This window comes from Trichogramma pretiosum, unplaced genomic scaffold (genome assembly GCF_000599845.2).
Source record: "Trichogramma pretiosum strain Unisexual culture from Peru unplaced genomic scaffold, Tpre_2.0 scaffold126, whole genome shotgun sequence".
In the NCBI taxonomy this organism is placed as follows: domain Eukaryota; kingdom Metazoa; phylum Arthropoda; class Insecta; order Hymenoptera; family Trichogrammatidae; genus Trichogramma; species Trichogramma pretiosum.
In genome coordinates this window covers 263,558-275,819 of record NW_019641676.1, presented here as the reverse complement: position 1 = coordinate 275,819, position 12,262 = coordinate 263,558, and the positions used below count along the sequence as shown (strand labels likewise).

The window sequence follows — 12,262 nt, the reverse complement described above, 5'->3', positions numbered from 1 at the left end:
CGTACAGCAGCGCGCAAAGGCACGCAAAAAGAGAGGGGCTCGTCACGCATTACAGTCGTAGAGTCGTCGCGGCGGCGGCGGCGGCGGCGGCGGCAACGGCGACGGGACAGGTGCACCAGCCAAGCAGCAGCGGGCATTTCAGTTGATCGTGAGCAACGACGGCGCTCGGTTATCCACGCGCGTATCACACATATGCACAGTGGATACTGCACACAGCGTATATTAGCGTATACATAGCATTCGCAGCGCGGCGGAGAGGAGGAACATTGTTATATAGGCAGCAAAGCAAAAGAAGAATTTCGGTAAAACGCGCGTCGTCGTCTCCCGTCCGTTCTGTCGCGTCTGCGAGTGCGTATATATGTTGTTCAGTGAACGCGAGTGCGTGTATTAGACGCTCTTGTGCGCGCCCGTGGGAAATCGCGAATAATAACGCCGCTATAATACAAGCACGCGCGTCGTATCGAGAGCGAGAGCCGAGCAGCCTTAGATTATTTTTTACGTATAACGTATCGATATGTGGCGCAATCGGAAAATTGCGATTTTTTCGTAATTAACGAGAAAAAAAAAATCTTTTTTAGTCGGCCACCGCACTCTTGCTTATACGTTGAGTGTGTGGCCCCCGCCGCGGCCGTTCCCATCTACTGCTGCTTCGTTATATTATGATAATAGCAGCAGCTAGTATAATATAGCCGTTGCCTAGTAGTAGTAGCAGCTCGACGCGCGAAGGAGAGAACGCGATACGAGAGAGAGAGAGACGCGCTCTACCAGTGTATAATATCGCAGTGTTGTGTGTGTGTGTGTTCGAAACCAGTGCAGCAGCCCGTGCGTGCGAAAAATCGCATCGTGTTAGCAACAGCAACGAAGAAAAAAAAAATGAAAATAACGTTCGTTGGTTAGCGAGCGCAGAGAGAAACAAGAATTTCGAGAGATTCTTTGGATAAGTGTGTAGTTCAATAGTGTTTCTATATGCGTGAGTGAATTCAATAATAAAAAGTGAAATAATCAAGATCCGATTTGGTTCGTTATTTGTTGTTGTAATCCAGTAGTAGTGCAACGCTAACACACCCGTGAGAAAGAGGAGTATAATGAGCGAGGGTAATCCGCGCGCTCCCGAGGGGGGTGTGCGAGGAGAAACTACGACATCCTCGACTAGCGCGACCGGCAATAGCAGCAGCGGTGGTGCTAGCAGCAGCGGCACCAGTGCCAGCAGCGGTAACAGTAACAATACTACCGCCACTACCAGCCACGGTGTTGTCGGTGGCGTCGGTGGTGGTGGTGGTGGTGGTGTTGGCTCAGCGACGACCGCTGCAACCTCGTCGTTGGCGTCGTCCAAGAGCGGAGTCTCCTCGACTTCTAGCGGAAGCATCGGCCACATCGGCGCCTCGTCGTCGTCGTCGTCGAGCCACGCGGGGTGTGGCTGCCTCTTGGCCGCTGCCGCCAGAAGCAGCCTCAACGCAGTGACTGCTGCCGCGGCAACGCCCTCGAACAGTGGCAGCGTCATGCCGACCGATCCGAACATAACCATCAGCATAACCCCGACGACGGGCGGCCAGTTCGACCTGGTGGTCGACAAGCGCGAGAGCATCGAGAGTCTCAAAAAGATCATCTCGAAGAAGCTCAAGGTCGCCAAGGAGCGCATATGTCTGCTGCATCGCGAGAGGTATGTTTATTATCGTCGTCGTTGTTGTTGTGTTTATTGTTTATTCTTTTTCTTCGACGTGCTCCATTTATATATAACAACAACATCCAAAATATTATCCCGAGATCGCTTTTGTTACCCCTGCAGCTTTTGTTTCATTTTTCGATCGCAGTAGTAATATATAATAACGCGTACACACATCGAGGTAGTGATAATACTTATCGTTTTTTTTTTTCATTTTCTTTCTTATTTTTTGCTGCGCCGCAGCGCTTAGAGCCGGATATTTCTTTGCCCTTGCCGCGCGCATTACAATAGCACACGCACACGCACACACACACACAGGCACACGTATAAAGGCGAAAAACTCTCACGACACGCCAGAGTCAAGCAGCCAGTCGCAGGCAGGCACACAGCAGCGCAGCACACGATGTTCGCGCGCGCGGCATTTATTCCACCTAATCGGCAGCAAATAAGTAATCAGTCGGTTGGTCGAGTTTTCGCCGACTACTACGCGCGCTTCGCTTACGAAAAAAAGGAGAGGGGAAAGAGAGCGAGAGTCGAGCACGATAAGATTATATTTATACGTGCGCGTTGCGGAGAGCGAATATACATACATACATTTTTCATTTTTCGCTATATACATACATGGATGAAATCGTATACCACGTTAAAACTCGCGCGATATATATATACCCATTATCTCCGCGAAGAATCTATCTGTCTCTTTATCTGCGTGCGCGCGAGCGGTCCTGTGGGTCAATATGCTTCTGCCACCGCTGTTTATCGCCATCGCGTAAAATTATATACGCGCATAAATCGGGACCCGGTAAAGTTGTAATATTCACGCGAAAGTCGGGCAACTTATATATACACACTATATATATATCTGTGTATGCATACATCTGCTCCGATATCTGCGCTTGAAAAACTTTATCGGAGCGCCTCTTTGGCTTTTTGCGTCGACTTGCTACTGCTACTGCTGCCGTGGTGGGTCGGTCAAGAGAGAGAGAGAGAGAGAGAGAGAGAGAGAGAGAGAGATCCAAAAATACCGAGTCAGAGACTTTGCGCTGCTGCCACTGCTGCTGCCGATGCTTTCTGCACACAGCAGCAGCAGCAGCTCCTCAACGCATATTTATACCATGCGTACGTATCTCGCGCTCTCTTTTCCCGCACGAATTTTAAAATCGAGTGGTTACGCGCGCTCTCGGCGCATCGCTCTCAGCTCTGCAAATTTTTTCATTATAACTCACGCATGGACGTACATCGTTCCTAATGTCTTTAACTCTTCTATACTTCTTGATCCATGTGTGCATATGTGTGCAGTGCGCGCGTCGCTGCTACTGCTATGTATATATATGCTGCCAGCTCGACGTATATAATCAAGAGCAGCGCACGCGTTATAGTACACGAGCAAAAGCTTCCCGTCATCGCGCGATGCGTCAGCTGTTATTGTTCATTCGCCCACCCACCCTCTCAAGCGCTCGCGCTGCCTCTCGTACTCGCTCCTCTCTCGTGTGCAGTCAATCACTTTATATATATATCTCTTTATCGCTTCGTACGTACGCACACAGACGCCTTTTTATATATTTTATATACATAGAAGAGGGATAGCCCCGTCTGGCCCCTCTGCTTCTCCTCCTCCTTCTCACCACCATCGTCGCATCGTCGTCATCCGCGCGTATATATACTATACGTATTATATGTATATCTGTATGCAAACTATGTACTGGCTCGAAGCTCGTGTGCACACGGAGCTTATTATATACACACTCGCGCACGTATATTGTATACACATGTGTGTGTGTATATATTATCGCATGTATATAGGAGGCGACGACGACGACGCGTTGCTGCTGCTGCTGTTGCTGCACGTATCGAGTTGAAGGAACTCGAGGCTCGCAAGCGCGCGCACAAAAAAAAGAGAACAATGCGGAAAAATAAGCATTCGTCGAAGGGGAAGCCGCAGACAGTCAGCCATCCAGCCAGGCTCTGCTGCTGCTGCCTATATATCTATCTTTCTCTCTCGTTCTATGTGCTGCTGGTGCCTGCGTATATATCCGAGGGGCGGAAGAGAGAGAGAGAGAGAGAGAGAAAGAGAACGGAGTCGAGCGGGCGGCGGGTTGTGTGTTGCGAGAGCACAGCGAGTCGAGCGAGCCGCGCGCGGGGAGAGTGATCCTAAAAGAGGGAGAGGCAAACACAGTCTCTCTCTCTCTCTCTTTCTCTCTCTCTGTTCGTACTCTCCGCGAGGGCAGTGTGCGCTTCGACGACTCCGAAGCTCGTTTAAAGGGCATTTAAAAGACGGCGGCGTCATCGTCATCTCTTTCGAGCGTGCTGCTGCTGTTGCTGTACTTATACAGTCGAAGCTGTGCCTGCGTGCTATCTCGTACGCAAATGCGTATTGTAATGTATATTATATACATACATTTTAATGCCGCTATACTCGTTTTTTTTTCGGATAAAAATATTCGTCCGTGGGGATATGTAGAACGCTTTAGACACTAGCCCCGCAGCACACACGACGTTGCCCTGCTTCCTCTCACGCACCAACGCGCGATTCATCTCTATCTCTTTTGTTTCGAAAATATCGCGCGCACTCGCAAAGATAAAGAAGTTTCGTGCCAAATGTAGGCTTCTGATTTTTCCGAATCGCGCGGCTCGCTCTCTCTCTCTCTCGCGCAGATAATTTTTTTCCGTTGAATCGGTGCGCCCCAAATTCGCCAAAATTAGATATAGATAGATGGATAGATTCGACGAGCGAAAAGAGTCGCTATTTTGTTCATTTTTTATCAAAATACTTATTTTTTTGTGCACGTAAACACGAGGAAGAAAAAAAAAGGAGAGCTCGACGTCCTTCGCGAGTAGAAAGAAGTAAGCGTCGGCGTTATATTATATACGCGCGCGTGTATGATAATTGCTTCGTGCCTGTGCCCATGTACCACCACGCGCTCAGTATTACGAAGGAAGATGAAACGAAGCGAGAGAGAAGGCGGGCGGGTATACGCTATAAGGTCGACGACGACCTACGCTCCGCTTTGGCGTTTTGGTCGATCGCAGCGGAGGCAGTGACTGTGCAGTGGTGTGCGCCGAGCACACACACATATTCAGCGACGTGGGAAGCTGGCTGCCTCTCGTGGGATCTCCCGGGCGACTTCACCCACGCTCTTGTCGTCGTCGTCGTCGTCGTCGTTACGTCGCCCCCAAACGCAGAAACGAGAGTAGTCGTCGTCGTCGTCGTCGTCAGTGGCAGGCAGCGCCAATCGTGTTATCGAAAACATCACCTTCTTTCTTTCCTTCTCGCTCGCTCGATACTATATAGGCTACATGGTTATATATGCGCGTTATGGTCGTCCGTGTATAATATAGTCGCCGTCGTCGTCCCCCGCGTGCATACATATATATATCTTTCAAGCTCCCGTGGGCTTCTATATACGCGTGTATGTAACGCACGACGTCGTCGTCGTGTGCGGGGGTTCTCGGACGCGCCCGTGCGTGGCACGTATATAGTATAAGTTGGCGGGGCCACTCATTCGATACATCACTGCACACGGTCCACACGTATATATAGGCATACCCACACACACACGCGCTCGTGTATGGTTGATGCATTTACTTTTTCAAACTCTAAATGCCTGTATTATAATGGAAATACGGTTGAGAGTAATCTATGGATGTCATTTTCTTGACAGTCCATTAAATCGTTCGCGATCCATCATCGATTCAAAAATTTGAACTTTTCTTATATTTATAGGTGGCGATCTAGAATTTCTGCAAAGCATCGCAAATGAGATGCGGGTATAATGCACGCATAACATTCTCATCCGTTAATGACCTTAAATGGCTTTTTAAGACACCCGCTTTATAGGCGTGGCTTGCTGTTGTAGCGAGGGTTTTTATCAAAAGCGTCTTTCCAAACAATACTGCAATGACAACTCGTTCCAATGCGATACTCGTACACCTGCTCGTGTACGTCTAATATGGTAACGAGTCTATCTTCTAATGCTTTTGACTGTATACTAATTACTACAACACACAAACACGGTAGAACCGACTTCTCTCGGTATTTGGACCAGAAACGTAGATTGAACGCACAGTTACTATTTCCTGTATACAAACGCACTTGTCGGAATTATTTCAATTTATCACGCTAGGTGGCGATACCGAAACTCGCTCGAAAATTAGACGAGCGTTTGCTATATGCTGGGTCATCAATCGACTCATGCCCTGAATTGGATAAGGTTATATTTTTCTGCCAAATGTTAATTTCTCAAACCTAAAGAAAAGTAAAAAAAAACGCAGACACGTGCCGTTCATCCTTGGACACGACGGAGTCTTTCGGAGAACTTCAGCTCCGTACTTATACACAAGGATTAAATACGTGAGATCATATTGTACACAAGCATGTAGATGCTTTGTTGTTGCAGTCTAGCATAATAGTCGCTGCTTGACAATTGTAGCTGCGCGAAGTAAGGAAAATCATCAGAAAAGGAGCTCGCCGCTCGGAATCGATGGTCTGCACGCAGCACAGATAGAGAATCGTGCGCGCGCGCGCGCGTGAGAGAGACCCTTTCAACTCAGCAGTACCTATATATAGTACCTCATTGTCAGGGCACGAATATCGACATCTCTCTCTCTCTCTACTTCGCACGATCACACACACAAAATTTTCCTCCCTTTCGAAGTTCTTTTTTTACTTTCTACTTCAACGGTTCAACTGCTGCTGCTATACTCGTTATAGCGATTCTTCGTCCGGCTTTGATAATTTGTCCGTCGTGTGTGTCATTACAGTATAACGCACAAAAATGCGACTCGTCAGCGCGCAAAGACGCACACACGAAATTCTTCTTCTCTGCAATCGGAACCGCGAGCAGCAGCTGACGTCACCCGTATTATTCGCTGAAAAAATAAAAATAACGCGAATAAAAAAAAAAAAACTAACGTACGTATCACGGAGTGCGTGTGTGGGCTGCTGCTGCTGATGCCGCTGCATATTTATTATATATAGCACTCTCGTGTGCACACGCGACGTTTAGCAGCAGCAGCGCGATGGCCGCGTGACTCTCGTCCCACTTGCCTTGGGAAGGTCGGTAACAACGACGACGACGACGATGAATCTCCGTATCTTCTTTGGATCGAAGCGCCTTTTTGCCTGTACGTATGTATGTATGTGCATAATCTCTCTCTCTCTCTCTCTCTCTCTCTCTTCGAGTTCTGCAATTTCAGAGACATATAGCTGAGGGAGTCCAGCACTGTTGTGTGTGCCTATGTGCATCCTGCGTGTATTAAAGGCAGAACCCAAGGCACACATATACTTTCTTGTGTTACATTCCAGGAAACGCCCGAGGACTTTTTCTTCGCGTCTCTTTCTCTCTCTCTCTCTCTCTTTTGCTTTTCAAGACACACACACACACACACACACACACACACACGTAACCCTCCTAACCATTTAGTTATCTGGAGAGCCTACGCCGCCGCCGCCGCACAATTCATCAAATTCGTATATCCGTTTTTTTTCCTTTCCGGCCTCGGCGAAATTCTTCAGCAACAACAAAACGTAATTTAGTGCGCGCACCTCCCGTGTGCTCCTCATTGTGTGGCGCGCGGGCTACATCGTTAATTGGAATTGATCAAACCTTCTTTATAATATAAAAAAGCTGTGTGTTGTTGCGTCGGGGCCCTCCCCAAACGCGCCCAGGTAATTACGGAGAAGTCTATAATACTTGGTCTATATTATACGCGTCTCGCTCTCGAAATTTGTTTACCCGATTGTTCAAAAATGAAAAATAATAACATTTTTTTAATATCAATCGATACTCATGATAAACAAGATTACTACGCCAAACCTATACATAGGCACAAATAAGAAGAGTCGCACAGCCCAACGTCGCTTATTTGCCGGCTCTCTCTCTCTCTCTCTCTCTCTCTCTCTCTCTCTCTCTCTCTCTCTCTCCTGTATTATACACACACCTTTTGTCGGAATCGAACAAACGCGCTCGATAAATCAGTAGTTGCCGTGCTACCGTTATAAGTGTAAGCAGCAGCAGCATACGTATTGCAGTCGAGCCTGTGCTGCAGTATGTGTGTCGTACATACATTCTCGCCCTCGTATATACACCTCTGTATGTGCTGCTATGTGCCGCTCTCTGCTGCTGCTGCAGCGAATAACTCCGTAGGTAAAAGTAAAACTCACGCAAGCCCTTTCTATATTCTTGCTCGCTCTCGTAGTACGTGCGTGTGCCTGTAAAACGTCTCTATATATTCAGCTCTGCATTATTACTATTATATATATTCGCGCTCTCGTTGCCTATATCGTTATCGCGAAGTTATAAAGGCACCTCTCGAGTAATTCTTATTATTCGAACGTTATAGCGCCTCGAATTTGTCGAGGCTATATATATACCTCGAAGCTATCCGTCGCAGTTCTACCAATGCTCTGTGCAACGATTGCATTCACGCAAGAATCAAGCCGTATAATCAAGACGAAAGTTCGAAAGTCTCCTCGCTATTTTTTTTTACCTTTTTTTTTACCTTTTTATCCGCTAAAACTGAATAAAAAAAATCATCGAGATAGTACACGTACCGTGGATAAAATTGCAGAGAGCACTGAATGACGTATTATAGAGCAGCGGAGCTCGTATTCTACACTACACAAACACTACCTACGAGCCGGTGAAAGTATTTATGACCAAGTTCGCCATAGCCTCTCTCGGACTCTGCGAGCTGCTGCTACTTTTCGGCAACTTTTAGGCTTACGGCGAATCGAGCTCCGAGACTCGGGCATTTGAGGCATTTCCTTCCCGCGCGCGAACGCGGCAACAGTCATGGGGCTCTCTCGTCTCTCTCTCTCTCTCTTTCGCTCGTGTTGTTGTATACTATACACAGCCAGAGTCGACGTTGAAACATTTTCATCGCTCTTATAGATCCTTGTAAAAAAGAAGAAAAAAAGAAGAAAAAGTAAAAGGTCCAGCGCGAGTAATCGTTTCTTTTTTCTCTCGCTCTCTATACACTACCATATATTCTCGTATTACGGTCTGTGCTGCGAAAGGCCTTGCTCAGACGTATACTAAAAGGGAGTTGTAAAAAGTTGTATATATATAAATTTTGTAGGTCTATTTGTGCAAAAGCCATATTACGAGGCAGCTGGACGTTGCTTGCTGCTGCTGCTGCCGCTGCTTCGCGCTCGAAACCACAAAATGAATACAACAAAAAAAAAAGGAGTTTCTCTCGTTATTCGGCCTAGCGCAGAGCACCAGCGGGGCTTATTTCGCCATCGGTTCGCAGCGCAGCGCAGTGTGCAGAACTCAACTCGGGGCGCTCTAACCAAGTGTATAATATGTGCTATATAGCTCGACGTCGCGTCATTGCGTGACGATGATTGTGCTGCTGCCTGCCTGCCTGCCTGCATGCGAGAGAGAGAGAGAGATGCGGTATAGGCTGGTGTGGTTATAATATAGTAAGTGCAGCGCACGGCAACGCCGAACGTGCGTGCGGATGTCCATGCGTTATATATATGTTATAAGATTCTTAAAGGTAGAATTACGCGTTTGCCCTCGCGTCGTCGCTGCCTCCAAGAAAGCCCACACATGGACTTACGTGTGCGCGTGTGTGTGTGTGTGTCTACGCGATTAGGAACAAAGGCGGTGCGCGGTTTTTTTCGGTGTTAAGGAGCGCTAAGCCGTGCCTCGATGTGTAGTAGTAGCGTCGGTTTATGACGTCGGTCGCGTGCAGCAAGAGTCTAGTGTACGTAAGTTTTTAGCTGCTGCTGCTGCTGCGTTTTGACGAGCGCGCAGAAAGTACCCACCTTATCGCGGGCTCAAAATCGCGCGCAGCACTTTCATATAGAGTAATCTCTATGTGTATACATATACAAGTAGTGCAACTCGCTCGGCGTCGCAGTGTGTTTAAATACACACGCACACATGCGCCTCGTACCGCTGCACTCGCACTCGGCGTGTATCTCTCTTCTCGAGGTTGCAGCGCCGGATAAGATGTAGGTCCCACGACTTTGGGCTGTATACACACAGGATGACGAGAAAACCGCATGCATGTGTGCACATTGCGCGTATATATATTTATATAAATGTAATAATAATAAGATATATAATAAACACACACACACACACTTATGTTCTCTGCGTTTAAATTATGTGTGCCATATGTGCGCTTAGGACTTTCGGAGCGACTCTCTTTCGTACAATAACTATATATGTTATACGAATTCAACAATGAGCAATGACAGAAGGGCCCGAAATGCCAACTTTACGTTTACACATAGCCTGGCAGGAATATTCGACGATTTGTAAGCGTAAAAGAACGATCTTTAAGATTGTTCAACCTTATTGAGCACCTTATTTCTCGAAATTGTTACGGCATCGCTACCTGGCGTTATAAATTGTATTTACATCGGTGCGCGCGCGGCAGATTTGAAAACTACACAGCTCGCGAACTACACAGCAATACCAAGAAGCTTCGAGAGAGTCTTGTGTCTGTGCGAACGCAATATCGCTCGATCGTTGCTTCGTAATAATAATAGTACATAATAGTGTCTCTCTCTCTCTCTCTCTCTCGCGGGTGCCCGAGAGCTGGGAGCACACCTGCAGCACCTGCGACTGCAGTACTCTGATCGACTGCTCGACATCAGCTCTGCGATTATATTCCGCGCACGTGCATTGTCGATTTATAAGTGTATAATGCGTTCGTACGTATATCTACGTTTGTATACATCACACGGCCGAAGAACAAAGTCTTGGTAATGGGAGAATTGGCGGGCAGTGAGAGTAGCTTATAATGCATGTATATACGTAGTCGATTAAATCTAGGCCAACCGCATCACGTTTGTGCATACACGTATGGTACGTAAGTAAGTACTTATGCTATAAGTGTGTGTAATGTGCAATAACGAACATGAACCCGCCGACGCCACCGCTTGGGGCGGCAGGGGGTCGCGCTCGCATTTGTACAAACCGCACACACCGTGAAACAATTGAAGGAACGCAAATGCACACATACGCGTACGTGTTTTAAACGTATACAGTAAGGCACACACATTGTTAGATGGATCGTACAGGTATACGTTCAAGGACTCGAGAAGCGAGAGAGAAAGAGTGAAAATAAAAAGATATATCTGTAATAGCCAACTAAATTATCTTTCTCAAGATGTTGGAACTTGTGTTAGAGAGAGAAAGAGGGAGTAACCTATTGTAGCGAATAGTGGGAGAGAGAGAGAGAGAGGGAGAGAGAGACCAAAATATTTTTGCGACGAAATTCTGCCTACAGCCACAGCAACAGTAGCAGTAGCAGATTCCAACGGGTTGCAGCTTCCAATGTTTATATATTTAGCGATATATAAATTCAATACAATAGATGGAATACAGGCATATATATAGTTTTCTTCCACACGTATAATAGCACACATTTCGCAAATCGTAGAAATAATTCCGCGCGCACGAGAGGGAAAGTACACCGAAGCTGCTATTTACGTTGCATACTGCACAGCTAGGATGTGCATATAGTATATTATAATAGCGAAAGAGAGCCATTACCGTGTGCGTATGTGTGTTTCGCGAGTATTAACCTTGAATTCATCTTACAGTTTTCTCTCTCTAAGAACACTACCAAGGAGTTGTAATATATGTAGAGGAGCCGATCAGCCGCGACTCCTCTTTGCTTCTACACTTCTTCTTCGTCTACTTTATTCTTCGGCTGGTTGATGGTGGTGGTGGTGGTGGTGGTACGCATGCACATGTAACAATACTTGCGAGCGGAGCAAGGATATAAGCTATACGACGACAAAACAACATCTACCTGCCGAGCTATGTGCTGCTGCTGCTGCCTCCTCTCCTCCTCCTGCGATCCGCACAAGCCGGCGCAGTGATTCACGTGAGCGAGTCCGCTATATATTTAGTATATATAGTGTGTGTATAAGATACAACGTGATGCTGCTGTGCGATCCATGATGCAGCTCCAAGAGAGAAATCCTGCCAGCAGAACTGGCTCGCCTACGCCATTCTTCTTCGCTTTCTTCTTGCTGCTGCTGCTTCTTCTTCTCCTTCTTCTTCTCGTGTAATTCTTATTCTTATACTTGGGACAAGTGTCGGCGGCCCTTTTGACTCCTGCAGCACACACACACTGACGCAAACTTGTGCATCAGTTCTCTCTCCTCTCCTCTCGCCAGAGAGAGAAAGATCGAATCGAAATAAATTTCTTTCTCTCTCCCTCAAAGCGACGGCTCTTTCGTACTCTCTCGTCTTTGTATTTAAAACCTGGACACAAGAATCTCGCGATGCCGTGATGCCTAAAGCTCGACGCTGTGCTGTTATATTATGAATATTTTTACAATGAGAGATCATTTCAAATGTCTATGGTGTAGTGTATATATTTTATCACTATACATGCGTCACGACGTTCACAGACACACATACGCACACGTGTGCATCGTGTATGAATTGTGCGCCGAAAAAATTCCTGGACCTCGAGAAGCGAGACTCGTGTATTATAGCTCGCTGCGCATATGGACCAACGTCGAAATGAATAATTACTCGTTCCACCGCGAATTTAACGGTAAATAAAAAAGTACAAATGTGTACAAGTGAGCACACTGTTCAGAAAATTGAAAAAAATTCATCC

The 12,262-nt window shown here is 46.9% G+C and overlaps 1 protein-coding gene across 2 annotated transcripts in view; it reads left to right on the top strand.

The window, feature by feature from the left end:
- The first annotated feature begins 66 nt into the window (after positions 1–66).
- Positions 67–12,262, top strand: part of LOC106657118 (midnolin homolog) — a 45,925-nt gene continuing 33,729 nt past the window's right edge. The window contains exon 1 of one of the 2 annotated variants that reach the window (XM_014378434.2): positions 67–1,660. In XM_014378434.2, coding sequence (XP_014233920.1) covers positions 1,086–1,660 — 575 coding nt within the window. In that variant the 5' untranslated portion in view covers positions 67–1,085. The remainder of the gene's footprint in view (positions 1,661–12,262) is intronic. The other variant, XM_014378435.2, reaches the window with a different exon arrangement.